General features: G+C 34.9%; 2 protein-coding genes across 2 annotated transcripts; both read right to left on the bottom strand.

Moving 5' to 3' along the window:
- Positions 1–5,674: 5,674 nt before the first annotated feature.
- Positions 5,675–8,017, bottom strand: LOC132178513 (caffeoyl-CoA O-methyltransferase 1). Its single transcript, XM_059590944.1, has 5 exons — positions 7,835–8,017; positions 7,671–7,750; positions 7,401–7,545; positions 7,179–7,310; positions 5,675–6,241 (listed from the first exon to the last, which is right to left on the bottom strand). The coding sequence occupies exons 1-5, from the start codon at positions 7,925–7,927 to the stop codon at positions 5,948–5,950; spliced, it is 744 nt and encodes a 247-aa protein (XP_059446927.1). The 5' UTR covers positions 7,928–8,017; the 3' UTR covers positions 5,675–5,947.
- A 6,395-nt stretch (positions 8,018–14,412) lies between these two features.
- Positions 14,413–16,202, bottom strand: LOC132178977 (protein ANTAGONIST OF LIKE HETEROCHROMATIN PROTEIN 1-like). The gene has a single exon (XM_059591576.1). It carries the CDS (start codon positions 16,078–16,080, stop codon positions 14,764–14,766), a length of 1,317 nt encoding a protein of 438 aa, XP_059447559.1. The 5' UTR covers positions 16,081–16,202; the 3' UTR covers positions 14,413–14,763.
- Between the last annotated feature and the right edge of the window lie 4,714 nt (positions 16,203–20,916).

Raw genomic sequence — 20,916 nt, 5'->3', positions numbered from 1 at the left:
AAGAATATAGTCTTTAGGTTTTGCTCAAGTTTAAAATAAGTTTATTTGTCACTTTACCGTTTAAATTAATGATTTGTCATCTGCCATATGTGTGTCATTTGACATGTAATGAACATCGCAATGCAATATCACGTCAATAAGGGCTACGTCATTCATAAAAAAATAAAAAAGTCAAAAAACTGTTGATTTGGCACATGAAATTTAAAGATACACATAGCAAACCCACAATAACAAAAGCCTTCGATTCTGTTGACTTGGCATTGTATTGGAGAGTTGAGATGGATATTAATATGTCGAATGAGACATATGTGTCATTTGAAATACGGTTAACTTTGATGATAAAGTAATAGATGGATCATATTTTATACGTTGACAAAACCTATGAATCTTATTCTTGATATTGAAAACCTAAGGACTAAATTCAAATCATATGAAAACATAAGGACTAAATATAATTTTTTCCAAATAAATATATACAAAGGCACATTTGTTTTCATGGGCAGCCAAACATTTAAAGTATCTCTTGAGTATAGGGGAGCCAAGGTGGACAATTAAAATGGTCAAAATAAAAAAATAAAAAAATCAAACAGAGAAACCCCGGTGTTTGGTTCCGGCGGTCGTTCTCCATATTTGAATGCAGATACAATCGTACAATTAAAATGGTCAAATGGAAAGAAAAACAAAAAAATCAAACGGAGAAACCCCAAGTATGCTTATTGATAATGATGGTCTTCTATATATATATATATATATTCTTTTGCATAAAAACAATACTTTTTTCCATTATTTGGCAAGGTGAGTGTTTTGTTTGACTCTTTTGATCGTTGTCGGGTGACTTTGATTATGAGTTTTCGCGGGTCAGAAAACCTAGCGTTCAGTTCTGTCCGCCCAACCTGTTGCTGTTAGGATGAAAAACTTGCGTCTTCAGGCATCAAAAATCAACTTATATACACCGCGGCAGAAAAATAATTCAAGCGAGTAAGCGAGTAAGAGCATTAGCAGCAGATGTTTTATATGTTTTTTTTTTTTTATGTTTAGGAAAAATTAAAACGGAAAATACTATGTGTTTTTTTAGTGTTTTCTTAGTATACTCTAGCTATGATGTGATTTTTAAAATCACCAATAAATATTTTTCTTTCCTTTCTCATCTTTCAGCTTTTTGTCTTTAATTAGGGATTTGTGTTGGAATTTTGTGAAAAAAAAAAAAAAAAAAATGAAAGTAAGTAGAGAGCTTGTATTTTGTAAAGAAATAATATTTTAATGGTATAAGGAAAGACAAGGAAAGATATGGTGAAATATATTTTCATAGAGAAGCAAAAATTAGTTTTGTGCCTTAAATTTGGGGAAAATTAAAGGGAAGCTGCTACTAGTGCTCTCACAAGTATGGCATCCAATTTTTATGTTGTTACTATGCACAATAAATGATAAACAATATAGAATAAAAAAGATAGAGATTAAGAGAGAGAGAGTCGAAACACAGATTTAACGTGGTTCGACAATATGCTTACGTTCACAAAGAGGCGGCTGGACGTCTTAAGGAAATCCCCAAAATATCCTGCTCTGTGAACGTCGCTATCGCGACATTCACTCCACTCCTGTCTACTTGGCCTTCCATTGAAATTAATATGAGTCACTAATTTCAACATTTTATATTTTTATTAGGGTACGTTTGATAATGTAATTTCGCAATAATAATCTTCGTTTTTAAAAGATATCGCAAAACGTAAAGGTTTGACATTGCGATTTAAAAATCACTTAATCTAAAACAGAAAGAAGAAAAAATCTGCGATTTCTATAAGCAGGTTAGGGGGTGCTTATTTGAAAAGGCGCGAATGTAAACCAAAATCATAATTTCGCAAAACAAATACTTGATTAAAACTTTTTAACATGTTTTACCAAACGTTTTTAGGATTTGAAAAAGTAACGATTTTAAAAACTCAATTATTGAAACCGCAATTCCAAATGGATCCTTAAGTGTTTTGTATTTGAGTTTGTTAGAAAGAAAACAAACCATAACCAAAGTGAGTGTAGCCCAAGGAGATAAATAAGATCGATCTCTCCTCCAATCTCCAAAACCAATCAAAAAAAGAATCTGGCTATGAAGGTTTAAAAATAAAATTAAGTGAGATAAAAATGTAATTTTTAACATTTTTTTTTTGTACCCGAGATGGTAAAACCCAAGAATAAACAAACCCTGTTGTCGAAAAAAATCATATTAACTTGAAGAGAGGATGGGTTTGGGCTTTTATCAATTTTGAAGCCGGAGGGAGGATGGGTTCTTGAAAAATTGTTTGGGCCACAAGGCTTTTTGGGCTGAGAGTGTTACTATAAGCTTCTTCCGGCCCAGATGGGTTAGGTTTTGTTTCAAAGGAACGAAGCTATTCATGGGCTTCTTCTTTTTTTCGTTACTGCATTTTTACACCATTGGGTAAGAACTAAGAAGTTGGCATGATAATGTCCATTGGGTGTTCCAAAAAATTAAAAAGGGAACGGGCCTCTCTTGGACTGGAGTACATTTGTGCTAATAATTGGACGGGTCATGATTTTAAGAACGCCGGCGTGCATGAAGAGTCATGCACGCCAGGCTTCTTTTTTTTTTCTTTTTTTTTTTTTAATTAAAATAATAATATTTTATTATTTTATTATTTTAAAATAATAAATCACCCCGGCGTGCAACACACCGGGCGTGATGTTTAGCATCACCCTAATTGGACTATTGGAGGGAGGATTTTTTTTTTTAAAAAAAAAAAAAAAATTCACTTTATGCATTTTAACTACTACACGTCTTAAGAAGACCTCCCAAACTTAAAAAACTCTCAATTTAACTTCTTGAACTTTCAATTGAACAAAGTTTTCCTTCAAACTGGGTTGGAGGAATTTCCTTCAACCTAATCTATAAAAGTGACATGTATTCATTTTTTTAATAACATGTGAAATGCACATGAGTTTTTAATAAAATGTATTCCAACTTTGTCCTTACTATTAAAAAAAAATGTGTATCTTATATGTTCAAGGAACACGTGTCACTTTTATAGACTAGGTTGAAGGAAATTCCTCCAACCCAGTTTGGAGGAAAACTTTGTCCCAATTCAATTTGATTCAATTGACCCACATCCGTCAGATTTTAAACGTTAAAAGTGATAAAATGGCCTTCATGCCCCATAATGTTTTTAAAAAAATTATAAATTTACCATTAATTTCAAATTAAAAATTAAAACTAATAATAAAGTTAATAAAAAGAGGACCAATTTTTCTTTTTTTCTTTTTAAATGAAAATTGAAGGGTATTTTTGTCTTTTTAGGCTGGGTTAATGGCTAAATCTAACGGAGGAAGGTCAGTTGAATCAAATTTAAAGTTCAGCGGGTTAAATTAACAATTGTTTTAAATTTGGGGGGTTTTCTCAAAACGCGCAGTAGTTCAAAGATCTAAACTGAAGTTTTCCTTTATTTATTATTATTTTTTTTCTATTTTGATTTAATATCTAAATTTTTAGTTCGACAATTAGGTCTTTAGATTTTTCTTTCATTTCAAATAGGTTATTCTATCAATCTACCGTCTAATTAATTAATATCATATGACTCTCGTTTGACATGTCATATGTCAACTATATATGCTATATGCTACAATTACTTTAAATTAAAAATAACCATAAATAAGGAATTTTTAAAAAAAAAATTATTTATGATATATTTTTGTAATTTAATATACTTGTGCCACGTGTACAATTGGCACGTGACAGGTCAAACAAAAACCACTTGACATTAATTAATTGATTTTACATGACAACCTTTAATTAGTTGAACAATGAAGGAGTAAATCCGGAGAAAAATACAAAAACCTCTAATTATTGAAATTTTTTTTTTCTCTTTTTAAATGTAAATGCAAGAATAGCACACCTGATATATATATATATATATATATATATATTCTGAAAAGGTATGTGTTAGACTGAGTTTAAAAATCCAGTCAACATAATTTTAAAATAAATGTAAGAATTGCAAGTCCTATAAAACATCTCTGTTGCCCACATGAACGAACTGAAAAATGAACCCCCTGAGTGGCTAAATCCCATTGTGGACCACCCTAATTAAGAAAAAGAGCTCTCTTATCTCGTATCAACGAATCTTGGCCCCAATACATGGACCAAAATGACAGCAACTCTCATCAATCCTATTACTTTTCTCTTTTCCTTGAGCCAATAGGTATTAAATGTTTATCATAATTACCTTTTTTTGACACATAATTCTGCAGTCACATCCTTAACGATTCAAACGATAAATACGAGAAAATTAATATAAGACTCGTTATTTCATCTATCTATCTGTTTGCTTAGGTGAAGCCCATAAAACCCCATTTCCATTTAATATTGGAATTACTAATTGTTTGTTCATAAGCAAATTGTCGAAAACCTGAAACCCAAAAAAGTGAATAAAAAAAAAAAAAAAGACAAAGACAAAGACAAAGACAGATATACCGAAAGTAAATGTCCATGCTTGTTTTTCAAGATAATTTGGTCACCAAATCTTTGAGTTCGGTGGGTGGGGGTGGGTGGGTGACTGGAAGCCTGAAGCCCCCATCGTCCCACCAATAAGCATCTTCCACGTGTAAAAATTATAGCCATCATAGCCATGATCAGAATGGCAATAGCGTGTTAACATTATTTTATTATTTGTTGTTTTATAAACGATTTAATTAATAAAGATAACTTTAAAGTTGTGATGAGTGCATAGGGCATCTTCATTTGTTTATTATGAGTTCTTCATATTTTCCATATGACCCTAAAATAACGACATTTTAATTAAAAATTTGTTGAAGTCAAACTCTCATATCTCGATATTAGAAGCCTATAATATTTTGTCTTTTAAAATAACTGATATAGAAAGTCATTTAAAACACGCTACATTAATCACTGCAAAATAAGTGTGATAAATGAGTTTGAAGAAGAATTAACGTTAGAAATTCTTGTTCCTCTTTACATATGATTATCTATGATCTAAAAGCTTATTGGGTAAATTGTTCATGCATGAAGCTTCGTCCAAAATCAAACTAAACATTCCATTATCAAAACTTAAGAGACATATGTCTTAATTTCAATTAGTAAACTAGGGATCGGTATCGATTTGGTCGGTGTCGATAGGAGTATTTTCGCTTATCGATTCGTGAAAGTCGGTTAATTAATAGACTTCATATCAACAAAAAATAGTTTCAAATTTTTCGATTAATCGGTGAGTCAGTTAATGGGTGGTCGGGTAATTTTCAGTTAAGATTTATTATCTTCTTTGTAACTGTCGAATCAATAAAGCATGTGCTTTTATAAATGAAATGAAAAAGTAAATTCATGAAACACGGACCAAAATGACAACCACAAATTAGCTAGATGAACACAATAAGGAAACTCATTATATAAAATTCAAAATTCACTTGAAAAAATCGGTTAAGTCGGAAAAAAAAAAAATTATCATCTACCGAACCGATGTCGAAACAGTATTTTTATTCCACTTACCGATTGTTGGAAGTCATACGATAATGGTTCGGTGGTAGTTGGTAGGCGATAAATAATTAATTTGCCGGCCTCTAAAGTAAACCCCCTAAAACTTAATTGCCTCCTCCCAAAAAAAGAAAAATCAAAACATTATTTCTACAATACAACTATTAATGAAAAAAGGACAAAAAATAAAAAATAAACAGTTATGAGCAAGCATAACTGATTTATCTTATTGAATTGTATTACGTACATAAACATATATAGACCATATAAAATTACTGAAATACAAATATTTCATATTTGGCGCAGCAAATTTAATCAGCACCACTGAAATATGGTCTTCTTCAATCATCCACCGTCCATATTCAGATACCGATACAAGGGGAAAAGCCCAAAGGAAAAATAAAAGAAAAAATAGGAAAATAATCAGACGGTGCAACCCCTGTGTGTTGGTTCGGGCAGTCATTTGATCCGACGGCAGAGAGTGATCCCATCACCAACAGGAAGCATGCAGATCTCAATCCTGGGGTCGGCAGCAAGTGCCTTGTTGAGCTCCAACACGAAGTCCCTGTAGTACCTGACGTACTTACGAAGCGGCGCATCAGGAGGCGCCACGACAGAGCCGTTCCAGAGAGTGTTGTCGTAGCCGATCACTCCCCCTACCTTGACAAGCTCAATCAACCTCTTATGGTAGTTGAGGTAGTTGTCCTTGTCGGCGTCCACAAAAATGAAATCATATGACCCATGGTTCTTCTCCTGTTTTGTTCACCACACAAATAACTTAGCTTTTAATATTTATTTTTTTCCTTTCAGTTTAGATTTTATGGATTTGGCTTGGGTTCAATTCCGTTAAAATTGAGACACGTATCTAATAACAAACACGTCAATTTCAATAGCTTTAATTTTAATCGAAACCGAACTCAAGTTGAATTTTCAATTCATGCTAAAATATAAATTAAATAATTCAATAGTTTAACTACATCATGAGAGGAAAAGTGTTAGAAAACCAAACAAATGACTCAGAAAAATTTTCAAACTGACGTGACATACCATGAGTGACAGACAAGAAAAAAAAAATTGTATTTTTTTTAATTAAAAAACCCTTGCCATGTCAGTTTAAAGTTTTTTTTAAGATCATTTACTTGGCTTTCTAACACTTCTCTTATAAGAGCTAGCAACAAGTATGCGTGCGTTTTAGTTTTGGAAAAATTTGACTCATTCCTCTTGAACTTTAAACTTTAAAAGCTTGCAATGTGTTGGTTTTAATCTTTCAATTCTTTTAAATTACTCATCTATTTTCCTATTGTGAGAATAAAATGATCAAAATATCTTTCTTTTTTAAAAAAAATAAAAATATATAAAATTCGAAAAAGTGAAAAAAAAAAATAAAATGTGGTAGTGGGTCGTCATTTTTTCCTTTTTTACATGTTCATACAAGGGAAAGGGAAATGGGGATTCGAACTAGTGACATTCGCTTCATTAAACGTGGTTCATACCCGATTGAACTACTTTTGAATTTTTTTTTAAAAAAAAAATTAAGGGCATAGCTGTATTTTTAAAATTTTTGTGTAAGGTATACATTGAAAAAAATGTTTGGTAGATTAGATGGGAAAGTGAAACTTTTCCTTTTATTTTTGAAACAATTAATGAAAGGTTAAAGAAAAAAAGAATGAAGGGGGTTGTAGAAATTTACATCTCCAATCAATTGGTCAAGAAGTGGGAGAGCAGGGCCTTCTCTGAAGTCGATCTTGTGGGCAACGCCGGCTTTTTGGATGGTCGGCAGGCCAAGCTCATAGTTTTCTCTGTTGATGTCCATGGCCAAGATCTGCAACAATCACAAATGGATTTTTTACTTTTGGGTTCATTTTTGAGAGGTTTAATTTGTAAATGTGTAATGTTTTGTAGTACTTTTCACCTTTCCATCGTCAGGAATAGCAAGGGCTGTGGCGAGGAGGGAGTAGCCTGTGTAGACACCGATCTCCATGGTGTTCTTGGCATTGATGAGTTTGAGGAGCATGTTCAAGAATTGCCCTTCATCAGCTGAGGTTGTCATGATGTTCCTGTTTCATAATGCAAACCAAATTAAATCACAGTAAAAATCTGCAGAAAACAAACAAAAAAAATAAATAAAAGTTACAAAAGAAGAAAAATCATATATGATGATGGGTGATAGAGCAGAGCTCACCATGGATGTTTGGCTGTGACCTCTCTGAGCTCCTTCATGGGTTCTGGTTCTTTTGGGTACACACTGGTCTCCAATATATACTACAAAACCAAATCCAAAAATGAGAAAACCTCTTAAAAAGCCCATTATCAATGGTTTTCCTTTTCCAATCTTGAGTTAAATACCTGGTAAAGAGCATCACTCTGCAAAAGGCTCTTGTGACCGACTTCCTGGTGCCTCCCGGCTTGGTTTTGGTTTCCTTCTCCGGTGGTAGCCATTAGTGTTAAGAATTTTCTTCTTCTTCTTCTTTTAGGTGTACTGGTTTCTGTGTATTTCTGCTCCTGGTTAACAGTCGAGCCTGATTTGGGGAGAGGAAAGTGCAGAGGTATATATGGGGGGTTAACGGTCCGGTTCGAACCAGTGGGTTTGGTTGGACCGCTCTCGCTAATCCGGTCCGGGGTTGGTGAAGGCCTGACAAAGCATGAGCTTAATTGGCTTGGTTGAGGCCCCACTCGTGGGGACGAACTGATCAGGTCTTTCGAATTGATTGCTCGTTTGTTGTGGACTCGCAGTCTTGGTCGTTGATTCTTCTCTTCTGCCATTATGGGTAAAAACTTATCCCGGGAAATGTTAACCGTGGTCGTAAAAGCGTATATTATTTTTTTAAATTTAAATGAGATAAATAATGGTCATTTTTTTAAAAAATATATATATATTTATCTAGGACTCAGATAACACAAAAAAAAAACATTAGAAGAACACTTAGCATTCTCTATTTACTCCCACTGGAATGTTCATAATTGAAAAAATTGTTAAAGATCTGTATTCGAATTTATTCTTAAAAGTAAGATAGAACTATAAAAAGTTATCCACGTTTGAGCGAGTTTAGGTCGTATCGAAATATGAGTATAAGACTATATAAAATAATTACAATTTGACTCATTTAATTAAATAGGTCATTAGAATACTCAACTCTAATCCACTAATTTCGCATTAGGTTCATATTAGATTCACAGCTCGTGTCAAAATTGTTAACCCCAACGTTGCGTGTCGGATTCAGGTCGTATCGAGACATATGTATAGGACTGTATATGTCAACATTAACCTAACTAATTCAATTAAACGGGTCAAATCCCTCAACTCTAATTTATTAATTTTGTGTTAAGTTTGTGTTGGATTTATAATATTAAAAATTGCCAACCCTAGATAGAACATGTTTTATAGATAGACATTTAAATGACATTTTTTCATAAATTATCACTTACTTTAAAATTTTAAATTAATAAAAAAAAAATCAATTAATATTTTAGTGCTTCACAACTCAAAAACTCTATTATGATAACATAATAAATTATTAATTATCTAAAATACTTAAATGGGTAAAAATATAATAATTTAATCCCATAATACACGAGATTATGTGTTTAGTGCGTGACAAAACAACATGAGTTAAAAGAAAACGACAGGATTGGAGGCTAGGCAGCAGTATCTTTGTGGAATTTAATTAACAGAAAAACAAGAACAATAATAAACAAATAAAGAGTAGGGTTCTTACCTTCTTGTGGTAATTTTATGTTTTTATATCTCTACATTTCTTTAACATACGTAGACATGATGAAATTCGGGATGCCCACGATGGCTTCCATGATGAAGTAGGGTCCCACTACCTATCCTTTTTTTTTTTTTTTTGGGTGGAGTGTTATACGTGGCAATGGAAAGTTGGTATGTGGTTGGTGGACGAAACTTTTAATCTCTCTCTCTCTCAATGTTGGGGTTGGTGGCCATCTCCTCCTAATTATTATTATTATTATTATTTGTTCACTATTTTGTGTTGAAAAAGTGGTTTTAATTTCATCATAGAGATGTGATTGTTAAGAGAAAGCAGCAAATAAATATGATAAATGCTATGAAATGTTTTGCATATTTGAGTTAGTTTGGAAGCAATTATTTATTTGTGAGGTCAACCACTAAGTCCTTGCTTCATTTAGCATTTTTTTGTTAATTACCCATTTTATTGGTACCCATATTAAATTGAATAATTTTAAACCATTGACAAACACTTGAGTAGGATGAACTTCTAAGGGAACCACTCTTTATGAAAATGGCAATACAAGCAATGTGATTTATAGGCATGGGAGGATATATAGTGGAATATTCAATAAAATGGAAAATATAAGCCATGATTTATGAAATTAATGATATGGGTTTTTGAAAACTTATAATAAAGTTTTTGAAAAGTATTTTAAATTGTAGGTTTTGACAATAATTTTTTTGTTTATCTTTTTGAAGAAGGTAGGAGAGAACGATTAGATTGGTTATTTTATTTGGGTATACCCATAATAACATTTGCCCGCTGAAAATCACATAAGAGGGTCCTAAATGATGAGAACAATATGCGCTCTGTCAAGTGCGATTGAGCCATAATTGACACAACCTCATCAAAAGTGGGAAGGAATTGGATGTTGATAAAATAAATAAAAAATTGTAACAAATTTGAAATTATAAGGTAAACATTGGTATAATTGAAACTTCAATATTAAACTTGAAATTAGGATTAAACTTGTAGGTCTAGTGCAATCTTTGACTATTTGACATAGTAGTGTTTGAATGATATCCATTATAGATCAGGAAGGATCTTTGCCATGCAACCAGGCATGGAGAAGAATCTTGACCATCCAACAAGCGGATAAACTAATCATATTTGATTCTAACCATTAGGTTTAGCTTTTAGGGTTTAGCCACAATCGAATTGAGGATGACTTGGCATTGAAAATTAGAGTTATAAAGAGCTTTGTTGATCCCTTGGCCTCACTCGATTAATTGAGTAGTGTGCATTATCCTCGGTACAAAAATTTAAGACACTTAGTGGGTGACTAGAAGATTAATCCTTAGTCGACCGAGTGTTTAAGATAGCAAAATTCATAATGCAACCCTAATTAAGCATTCCACCAACTTTGATTTAATCCTTGATTTTTTTTTACCTCTTTATTTAAACATATCACATAACGACTTCCAAAAGAGAAGAGACAATTTCTCAGTCATTTTAAAGGGTTTCTTTAGAATTCTTGAGCCTACATAATTACTTACCATCTCATGGGTAATTCTCTTCATTCAAACCATAAAAAAAACTTTCGGCCATTAGAGTTATGATTCGAAGGTTCGTTCACAAAGGCAATCCATATAGAAGAAGGCTAGAGGTTATAGAGCCACTGTAGTAGGAGATGAACGTGTTGTTTACCGAAATTGTAAATTGATTCTTTAGAGGTACATAGGTTTTGTATGCAAGAACAATTTGTAACGTAAGTTTTCTATAATGGATGTCTTTATAGAACTGGCTAGCTTGTAGAGTGATTTTACTTTTTAAGAATTCTAAAAAAAAATGTTTCCACCTTGTAACCAAAATCTTTGTGTTGATTTTTTTTTTATATATATTTTTATTGCTTTCTTGATTTTGGTTTTGATATTTGTGGTGGTTGGATTGAAAGTTGATGACTTTATTAACCGATTGTTGTTGGAATTGAGATATTCAATGTTTGTTACAACTAGGGGCCGGGTCTAAACTAAAAATTTCAACATGAAACCAGGCATTTTGTAAGACATCCTCTTCAACGATAAATGCACATTAAATTTGAGCCTCAAATAAGAGATATTAGAAAAAGAATAATTAATATATGGATCAAAGTTCATTGTTAGGTGATCAGGTTGGGGCCATTTGCTTCAAATTAAAGCCATGGGGCTCCGGGCTACCCACCACCAACCTAACGCAAAGGACTTTGGAGAGTGTTGAGGGAGAGACCAAAACCCATAAACTTGCCTTCTTCCTTTTTTTGGTGGATATAATTCGTATCAAAATAGGAATTATGTTCTTAGAGCATGTAATTCTTATATACATTTTTAAAAATAATGACCTACTAATATATTAAATTATTAAAAATGCATGTGAAAATTATATGCTCAAAGAACTATCAGAAAACTTTGTCCCCAAAATAGTGGCCCATGACAATATATAGGGCATTCTTAGTTCATCCACAAAAGAGTAATACAACATTCACAATGCCTCATGCATTTTGAATTTCTATCTAATATAGTTAAGGATTTGTTTGAAATTGTGTTGGAAAATAAAAATATTGTCTATAGAAAAAGCTTGAACATTTTTTTTTTTTTAATAAAAAGCTTCGTTGTTTTGAGTTTTTTTTACCAAACCAACATTTTTTTTTTGCCTGAAAGGGTTTTTTAAGTAGTAAAATTACTTTTTGGGAAAAATACATTTTACCCCCCTGAACTATCCACTTATTTGCACTTTGACTTACAATGTTTAAAAAGTAACACTTGACCCCCCCCCTTCCAAATTGTTGTAATTCAACTATTCTGACTTTTTTTCCCAAAATGTCCACATCCCAAGTTAAAAAAATAAAAAATAAAATATTTAAAAAAAATTAAAATTAAGGGGTGGCCGACTAGGGCCACCCTAGTTGGGCCTAGGGGGTGGCTTCGGCCACCCCAGACTGGACACCCATTAATTTTTAATTTTTAATTTTTTTTTTTTTTTTTTAACTTGGGATAGGGGCATTTTGGAAAAAAAAAAAATCAAAATGGTCGAATTGCAACAATTTGGAAGTTTGTGGGGGTCAAGTGTCATTTTTTAAACATTGAAGGTTAAAGTGCAAATGGATAAATAGTTCAGAGGAGAGTAAAATATATTTTTCCCTTACCTTTTAAACTCTTTAACGCAATCTCAAACACACAAACTCCATAAAATAAAATAAAAATCTTATTTTACTTTAAAAACAAGCTATAAACATGTTGCCTCATTAACATACTTAAAGATGCCTCTGCAGAATATCAGAGATTCTCTGATTTTTGTCAATTTTTTGAAGTATACTTTTGGGGAGTTGCTTAAATAATTGCTTGTTGAAGCAGTTAAACCTCTCTTTAAAAAAGCTGCAAGTTGCAAAGAATGTTTATGTTCCACGTTGTAAGTTTTAATTATCTATATTCTGAAGAAGATATGCAAAACTGTATTAGCTTCAAATGAGGATCAATATCTACCAAAAGTTGACAAAAATAAATCAATAGTTTAATTGAAGCATTTGATTCCCCTTAAGTTAAGACAAAGGAAAACAATGTTCCAACTTCCTTGTGAGCTGTGACCCTTAAGAAAACACAGCTTGTTTACCTTCTCTGGCAACAGAGAGCCGTTTCTAGCCTCTTTCAAACTTCTGTAATCAAGTTATTAAGCCCATATTTTTAACCAATCCAGTCCCCTTAAGAAAATTCAATGAAAAATAAAGGTTTCAGAATCCTCCATGATTCTGCAGAGGAACTTGTCAAGAGTTCAGCAGGGGCGGGGCTACTTAATTATAGCTTTTGAAGAAAATTTTATAACTTCCTCTAATTTATTTGTTTTTCATAAGATATACCATTTAAAATTAATTTTTTAACCCCCAAAAAATTCTTCTGTTTTAGTTTTGCCCCCCTCTCAAACCTAAAATTCTAGTTCCGGCCCTAAGATGGAAGATGCCCACCAGCAAAGTTGGAGATAGCTGTCTCCACATTGTATGATAACCCCTTATACCTAAATCACAACATGCCCTCTCTCCTCTTTGGGCAAGGGATGATATATAAGAGGAACTTTCTTGTCCGAGTAGAAAGCCCACCAATAGTACCCTCTGCGTGGACAGGGGCTTCCTTGCTTGAGCCTCTGCTCGGAGAATGAATCCCCTCTCAATCCCCGTGCCCCCTCCTCTTCAGGCAAGAAATAACAGGGAATCTGAATTCCCCCGCGGAATAAACAAAAAGTAAAAAAAAAAAAAAAAAAAAAACAAAAGGCAAATTTGATAATTCGGATTACAGAAAATGAAACTTGCAACTGGTGCACAAAAATCAGAACACATGAATAGGTGCAATCTCATATCACCACTTTAAAATTATTGGCAAATGACAATAACCAAAAATGCAAAACTGACAGAGGAATGAAAGCCAATTCATCTTATTTATCACATAAGAAGAAAGTCAAATGTAATTGGGCAAAATTAACCTACATATTATTTCACCCAAAAGCTAGAATCATACACTACTCAGATGCATCATAGTTACATATTAAGTAATTTTGTTATTCTTCAAAGTGCAGACTAGAAAATTATTTCAAACCAAATTACCCCTGGTAATTCATTAGAATGTAGAGTGGTCCAAAGAATGCAGCCTGCTATCTTTGTTTCTAGACTGCATCCACTATCGAGGGCAATTCTAATGAACAGGCTTTAAAAAAGACAATCGCAGTCATCTTTTTCCTTGAAGTTGGGTCCAAAGACACACTTAATGTGGCCAATGTGAATAAACTTGAATGACAACAGACTTGACCAAAGCAAAAGCTATTTGAAACAATATAAATAATATATTCATCTATGATCACTATTCAATTTTACTGCAATTATGACAAAGAGTGTAATAATCATATCCAAGTTAATACATCCCATTATAGAATATAAAATGGCGGCACCAAACTACAAAAAAAAAAAAAAAACATTCTCATCAAGCTCTTCTGGATGTCAATACTGGACAATTAAGTTAAACACATGTACCAATCTACTGCATTCCTAGGAACCAATTTTATATTATCATTATGCAGATTAGAAAGCACAAAGGGAAAACATTTTAAGGTTTTCCTTTCTTAATAGAACTTCAAAATTCACCTTTTCTCTTGTCATTAAAAAGCCAACTGAGATATTGAAAAGCCTATACCAAAACTCAAATCAGATAGACAAGCTTTCAATTAATTGATAAGTACCTAACTGCGTCCAACAGATAGTGTATTTTTACAGTATTGAGATAAACAAAAAGTTCCCCTGCTTTGCACTTTGATAATTACAAAAGATGCTGAAGTAAATACATCTTCAAAAATCAATTGGCTTGCAAATAAAAGAAATTGGAGCAACATGAGGGCAAAATTCTAGAAATTCTATGATTATTTTACCCAAAAAAAAAAAATGATTACCTATCTCAAAAATGTTGACCAGAACTGGGTCAGCTACCTCCTTCGAAAATCCACAAGAAGCAGAATCCTATAATTGGTTTCCAAACTGCACCAAAGCACTAAGATTCACAGAAAGAAATCTTAATCACGAAACTCTTTTGCCCTCGTAGCTAATGCACTTCTTATAACATAAGACTTGTTCTCAACCAAAATCTCCTCCAGTCCACCATCCCGGCCATCATAGTGAGTGCCCTGATCAGAATCCCCCAACTCATCCGACAATGCCGTGTAGTCCTCCCTCATTAGCAGCGCATTGTGAAGCATCGAACAAGCACCAATATAAGCAACCGCAATCTTGAACTCCTCCTCTATCGGCCTGCTCAAAACGCCCCAACTCTTCAGGCTGACAATGGTTCTAAGCGCCGGAAAGCGCATCGAGCTATGCGCCCTGTTGAAATTGTCTTCACAAGAACCCGGCACAGCGTCCACAAAAGGCACCATCAACCAAGGAAGCAAAGGGTACTCACCATGTCCAACCAAATACTGATTTACAGCCACCCCATTTACATTCGCCGGAAGTGAATTCAATAACCTTTCTTCTTCAATATCCTTATACAAAGTTGACGACTTTAGAACCTTATAGTCGCCCTTATTGCCTCGAAACCCGACGACAATGCTCAAAATTTTTGATGTCGAATCGGCGACTATTTGAGCAGCAATGCTGTCTTCTTGAACTACGTCATTTGGTAACTTGGACTCATGATTTTTGTTGACAATCTTGAACCTTGCACAATCAAGCACACCACAGCAATTTGGCAATCCGGTAAGGCTTTGGAAGGCGGTGGACACTGATTCGAGCTCGTTCGGCGTAGGGAAAGTGACCCAGAATCGGAAATCGGTGCACAAGACACGGCACAATTGCTTGGTGCAGAATTTCGCTACGGACTCCGAGACACCGAGCTGCTTGGAGATTTCGGGGTAGTCCGCGCCGGTGGCTAACCGAAACAGGCCGATACCGAGCCGGCGCTCAGCGGAGAGGTTCAAGGGTGAACCGGCCGGGTCACGGCACTCCAGCAACGGTTCGAGCAAGCCGGAGAGCCATTCGAAGGTCGAGGAGGTCATCCTGAAGCAGTTCTTGAACGAGTCGGGAGTCCGAGTCAGGTCGAGTCGATGTCCGAGTTGAGGGTCTTCTTCGTCATGGGTCGGTCCAGAATCTGGTTCTGGCAAATGGGTTCGCTTGCGTTTCCGAGAAATCGAGAGGAGTGAGAGGGAGGCGGCGATTCCTTGCGAGGAGAGGAAATGGTGGAGGAGAGGGAAAATCTTTGCATTGGAATTGGAATTGGAATTGGAATTAGAAGATAGGGAGAGTGGAGTGGAGGAAGGGAAGATGAGGAGTAGTAGTAGGAGGAGTTCGGAGCTTAAGGAGGAGAGTAAAGCGGCCAATTTCCGGGATTCCATATGTGTTTCTTTTTGTTTTCCGTTTGTTGGGAATCGGAGAATTGGGGTTGGATTTGATTTTCTCGGGAATCGAGGCGCGTCGTGAAGTGAGTGGAGGGTGAATCTTCTGTGCCGTGTGAAGATAAACGGCTCATCTGAGGCAGATCGTACAGTCTCTTGACTTGTTCTTCTTTTCTTTTTATATTGCAATAAAAATTTGATGAAAAAAAAAAAAAAAAAAGGTTAAATACCACAAACCCCCTATAATTTATCAACTTTATTTTTTTTCTCATCAAATTTTATTTTTATCACAGGATCCTCTGAAGTTTTGATAAAGGACCAATTTAGTTCATTCGTTAGTTGACCGTAAAGACTGACACATAGACCAATCAGATGTTGACACGTGACACCTATTTAATTTTTTTTAATTTTTTCTTTTTTTAAAAAAAAAGAAAAAAAGAAAAGAAAAGGAGTGGCCACCCCCATGGCCAAAGAGCCACCCCCAAATGGCCAAGGCCATCCCTAGTTTTTTCTCTTTTTTTTTTTCTTTTTTTTTTAAAATTAAAAAAAATATATTTTTTTTTAATTTAAAAAATTAAATAGATGCCACGTGTCAACATCTGATTGGTCCACGTGTTAATTTTAACGGTCAATTAACGGATGGACTAAATTGGTCCTTTATCAAAACTCCATGAGCCCCAAGGATAAACGAAACCCCTTAAAAAAAAAAATGCTGACAAACTCTAAGGGAAAGACGAGGTATTTAACCAAAAAAAAAAAAAAAACATATATATCTGTTTTGGAAGGTTTGTTTGTTGATGCACGTGAGGGAATTCTTTATTTGGAAATTTGGGCAAAGTTTATTTGTTTTAATTCTGGCTTTCACATTGGTGTAACGTGCTATATTTATTTATTTATTTATTTTCTTTACTAATTATATATTTTTCTTATTTTAGCAGGAGGATTTGGAAATAAATAGCATTCTCTCTATTTTAATTTTAACAGAGAAATGTCTTCAAGGAATAGTTAAATCGGCTGTAAACCACGCCTCATAAAACGGAGATCACTAGTTCAAATCTCTCTCCAATATTTTAGAATTTCAAAGGCATGCAATTTCAGAGATCTAAATTTTATTAAATAAACCTTTAAATAACTAAAAATAAATAATTAAAGTGATGGTCAACCACCCTTGAGGTGATCGGCTATATCTTATTGTAAATTTTATTCACTTTGTTTAATATAAGAAAAACTCTTAAAAATTCACTCTTATTCTAAACCAAAGAAAAGTCAAAGGAATCTAAAACGCTATCCAGGATCTTAGAAAGCATTTTAAGGGTCTCTTATCCTTATTTATTTTTTAAAAAAGAAAAAATGCCTTTTCTTTTGTCTTTCATCTTTCTTCTATTGGTTTGAAATAATATTTAAATGATATAAATAATAATAATAATAATAATAATAAGCTATTATGAAATTTATTTAAATAAACGGTCGGCCTTCCCTTTGAAACATTTAGGGTAGTCGCACCCCCTACCTCTTGGGGTCATTGGGGGCAGTTGGCCACACCAACTACCCCTCAAATGGTAAATGGTGATGAACTGCTCCCAAGAACAACCTCAATGGATGGCTGACTACCCATTTATCTTTTATCCTTTTTATTGTTTTCTTTAAGAGTTTATGTGGCAATATTTAGACGGTTCATTTTGAATGAATAATCTTGATCCTAAGAATTGAAGGCCTCTGCAATTCATTGAAGTTAAGGTGACCTCAGTCAGAGAGAGAGAGAAAGTTGTGTGTTTATTCATCCAAAAAAAAAAAAAATGTGTGTTTGTTGACTTAACTTGGAAATATGATTATATGGAAATATTAGAATTTAATTCCTACAACAATACATACTCTAAAAGGCTTAGACTAAATAAATTAGAATTTAATAGATATTAATAAAAATGAAAGATGTTAAGCTATATAATGCACGGTTACAAAAAATAATTATGCATTTATTTTGTATTATTTGGATGATTTGCAAACAACTTGCAAATTATGTCACTAAACACATGCAATTATCCAATAATATAGAAAAACTTTAATTGTGCATGAGATAAATCCACCCCAATCAGCTGGCTCCTTAAGCCCAGTCCAATAAGTGGGCTTGGGCTAAGCCATTAGCCACGGCCCACTTGCCTAAATTGCTAACCTGGGAATTTGGCAATTTCCCAATAAATCCAATCCAAGTGATGACAAATGAGTAAGATTTGGGAATTTTTACAATTTTTTTTTTTTTTTGAGAAATGATATAATTCATTGATTAATTCGAGCCTTGCTCAGTACGTACAAGGTCCCGAATACTAAAGGGAAAATCATCCTGCCATAGCATTTCTTGATCAAAAGAAAGAGCCAGCTTTGCAAGACTATGAGCCACTCCATTGCCTGCACGGAAGACGTGATTAGCCCTCCACTCCAAATAGTGTCCTAGAAGCTGTTTAGCATCTTGAATGACATGGCCGTAACTCCCCATCCATGGTTTGTCCATCTTGAAGATGTTGATAATTTCCAAGGCATCTCCGTCTAATACAATACGTCTTAGTCCTAGCCTCTGCGATAACTTTGCTGCTTGCCATGCAGCTATAGCCTCAGCAGTGCCAGGATCAGTGACTTGCTTCTTAGTTGCACAAAATGAAGCCAGTAGCACACCCTCATGATTCCTCACTGCTATGCCAATCCCCATGCGTTTTCGTGCCCCATCAATAGAAGAATCCCAGTATAGCTTGTAAAAACCTTCAAGTGGTTTTTGCCACTTAGTATCTCCCCCAGTTTGTCATGTGATCAAACCCTTATGCCTCCATGTCTCTGCTCTTTCAAAAGCTGCTAATTGCTCCTTGGCCTAGTGTACCACCTCCACTGGGGTGGACAGCGATCCCCCAAAGACAACATTATTCCTCTTTAACCACAAAAGTCGGGCTATGATAGTAAATAGCCGCACTTCTTTTGGGTCCACTACACTAATTAGTTTCTCAAAGATCGCAGCAAAAGTGGTCTCCTTGAGGGAACTTTTTTGTAATTTCCTGATGCTCTCCAGCCATACATCCTTGGCCGACCCACACCCCCAGAGAATGTGCCCAGTAGATTCAGATTCCAGTCCACATATAGGACACAAAGCATCCTGAGTTATTTTACTTCTATGTAAGTTCTCCCTGGTTGCCAAGACGTTGCTACATGCCTTCCAGAGAAAAAGTTTCACCACCGGCGGCCCTCTTACTTGCCAAACCTTCCACTAGAAGTCAGTCACAACAGTCCCATTCGAGCTAGACCCTTGTGTCCTTTTCTCAACAGATTTACCTAGATAGTAGCCACTACGGACTAAATACACTCCATTCTTAGTGCCAAGCCAAACCAAACGATCCAGTTGTCCATTAGGACTAAGTGTCAGCCCACAAATTCTTTATGTGGGGAAGGGAGCCAACGATCGCTCCATATCTTCACCGTTTGCCCATCTCCCACCCTCCACATCAATCCCTCTTTGAGAAGTTTTAAAGAATGCCAAATACTCCTCCAAGCATAACAAGGCTTATTCCCCAACTCTGAGTCCAAAAGAGAGCCCCCCGGAAAATATTTTTCTTTGAAAATTGTTGCTACCAGAGAGTGCGGATTTAGAATAATCCCCTAACCTTGCTTTGCAAGTAAAGCTTGGTTGAAGATCTCCAAATCTCTATACCCTAGCCCCCCTTTCTCCTTGTATCTACTTAATTTTTCCCAACTCATCCATGCTATGCGGCCTAGGTTCTTCTTGTGCCTGCACCAGAATTTTGCCATCAAGGAGTTGATTTTCTACACAACATCTTGGGAAGTTGAAATATACTCATAGTATAAGTGGGAATGGCTTGTATCACTGCCTTCAATAGCACTTCCTTCCCAGTCTGAGATAAACCTATTTAGGGCTCCCAACAAGAGGGGGAAGCCCTAAATAGGTTTCATAGCATGTTGTAGAACTCACACCTGAGACAGCAAGAATTTGATCTCGTGCATTCACCTTAGTGTTCTTGCTAAAGAAAATAAAGGTCTTCTCTCTATTTATCTTTTGACCTGAAGCCTTTTCATAAGTTTCTAGCACTTGTTGTATTTTATGCCATTCAGGGAGATTAGCCCTACAAAACAACAGGCTATCATCTGCAAAAAATATATGGTTTATCTAGGTACCTCTTCGTGTGATTGGCATTTTGGATAATTCATTGCTTCCTTCGGCCCTCCTAAACAAAGTATTAAGGCCTTCCGCACAAAGAAGGAATAGGTAAGGTGACAATGGATCGCCTTGCCTGATTCCTCTAGTAGGGGTAATGCGACCATGGGGTTGACCATTGATTAAAATGGAGAAAGAGACCGTTTTGACACAAGTCATGATAAATTGGACCCAACGACTCCCAAAACCATGTCACTTCATCACTTCCTCAAGAAAAGCCCATTCAATTTTGTCGTATGCCTTGCTCATGTCTAGCTTGAGCGCCATATAACATTCTTTCCCCCTCAATCTGCCATTCATTCATGGTGTGTAGTGCCTCAAAAGCTACTAGAAGATTGTCTGTAATCAATCTCCCTGGAATAAAAGCACTCTGTGTAGGTGAGATGATGTGTGGCAGAACCATCTTCAACCAATTAGCTAGCACTTTTGAAATCAGCTTGTAAAAAACATTACAGAGACTGATTGGCTTAAAGTCTACTACACAAGAGGGAATTTTCTTTTTAGGGATTAGCGCTATGAAGGTATTATTAATGGCAGAATCAAAAATACCACAATTCAAAAAATTAAGAACCGCTGCACATACCTTCGGGCCCACAATAGCCCATGAGCTTTGATAGAAACCTATT

The sequence above is a fragment of the Corylus avellana genome, chromosome ca4 (genome assembly GCF_901000735.1).
Source record: "Corylus avellana chromosome ca4, CavTom2PMs-1.0".
NCBI classification, from domain to species: Eukaryota; Viridiplantae; Streptophyta; class Magnoliopsida; order Fagales; family Betulaceae; genus Corylus; species Corylus avellana.
Note: the sequence above shows the minus strand (reverse complement) of the source record. Positions and strands in the feature narration are given on the sequence as shown.

Excerpts from the sequence above, each read along its gene's own strand:
- LOC132178513 (XM_059590944.1), bottom strand. The coding sequence starts at position 7,927 with ATGGCTACCACCGGAGAAGGAAACCAAAACCAAGCCGGGAGGCACCAG. Across the intron at positions 7,751-7,834 it reads AGAGTGATGCTCTTTACCAG|TATATATTGGAGACCAGTGT; the intron begins GTATTTAACTCA and ends TTGGTTTTGTAG. Across the intron at positions 7,546-7,670 it reads GTCACAGCCAAACATCCATG|GAACATCATGACAACCTCAG; the intron begins GTGAGCTCTGCT and ends ATTATGAAACAG.
- LOC132178977 (XM_059591576.1), bottom strand. The coding sequence starts at position 16,080 with ATGGAATCCCGGAAATTGGCCGCTTTACTCTCCTCCTTAAGCTCCGAA.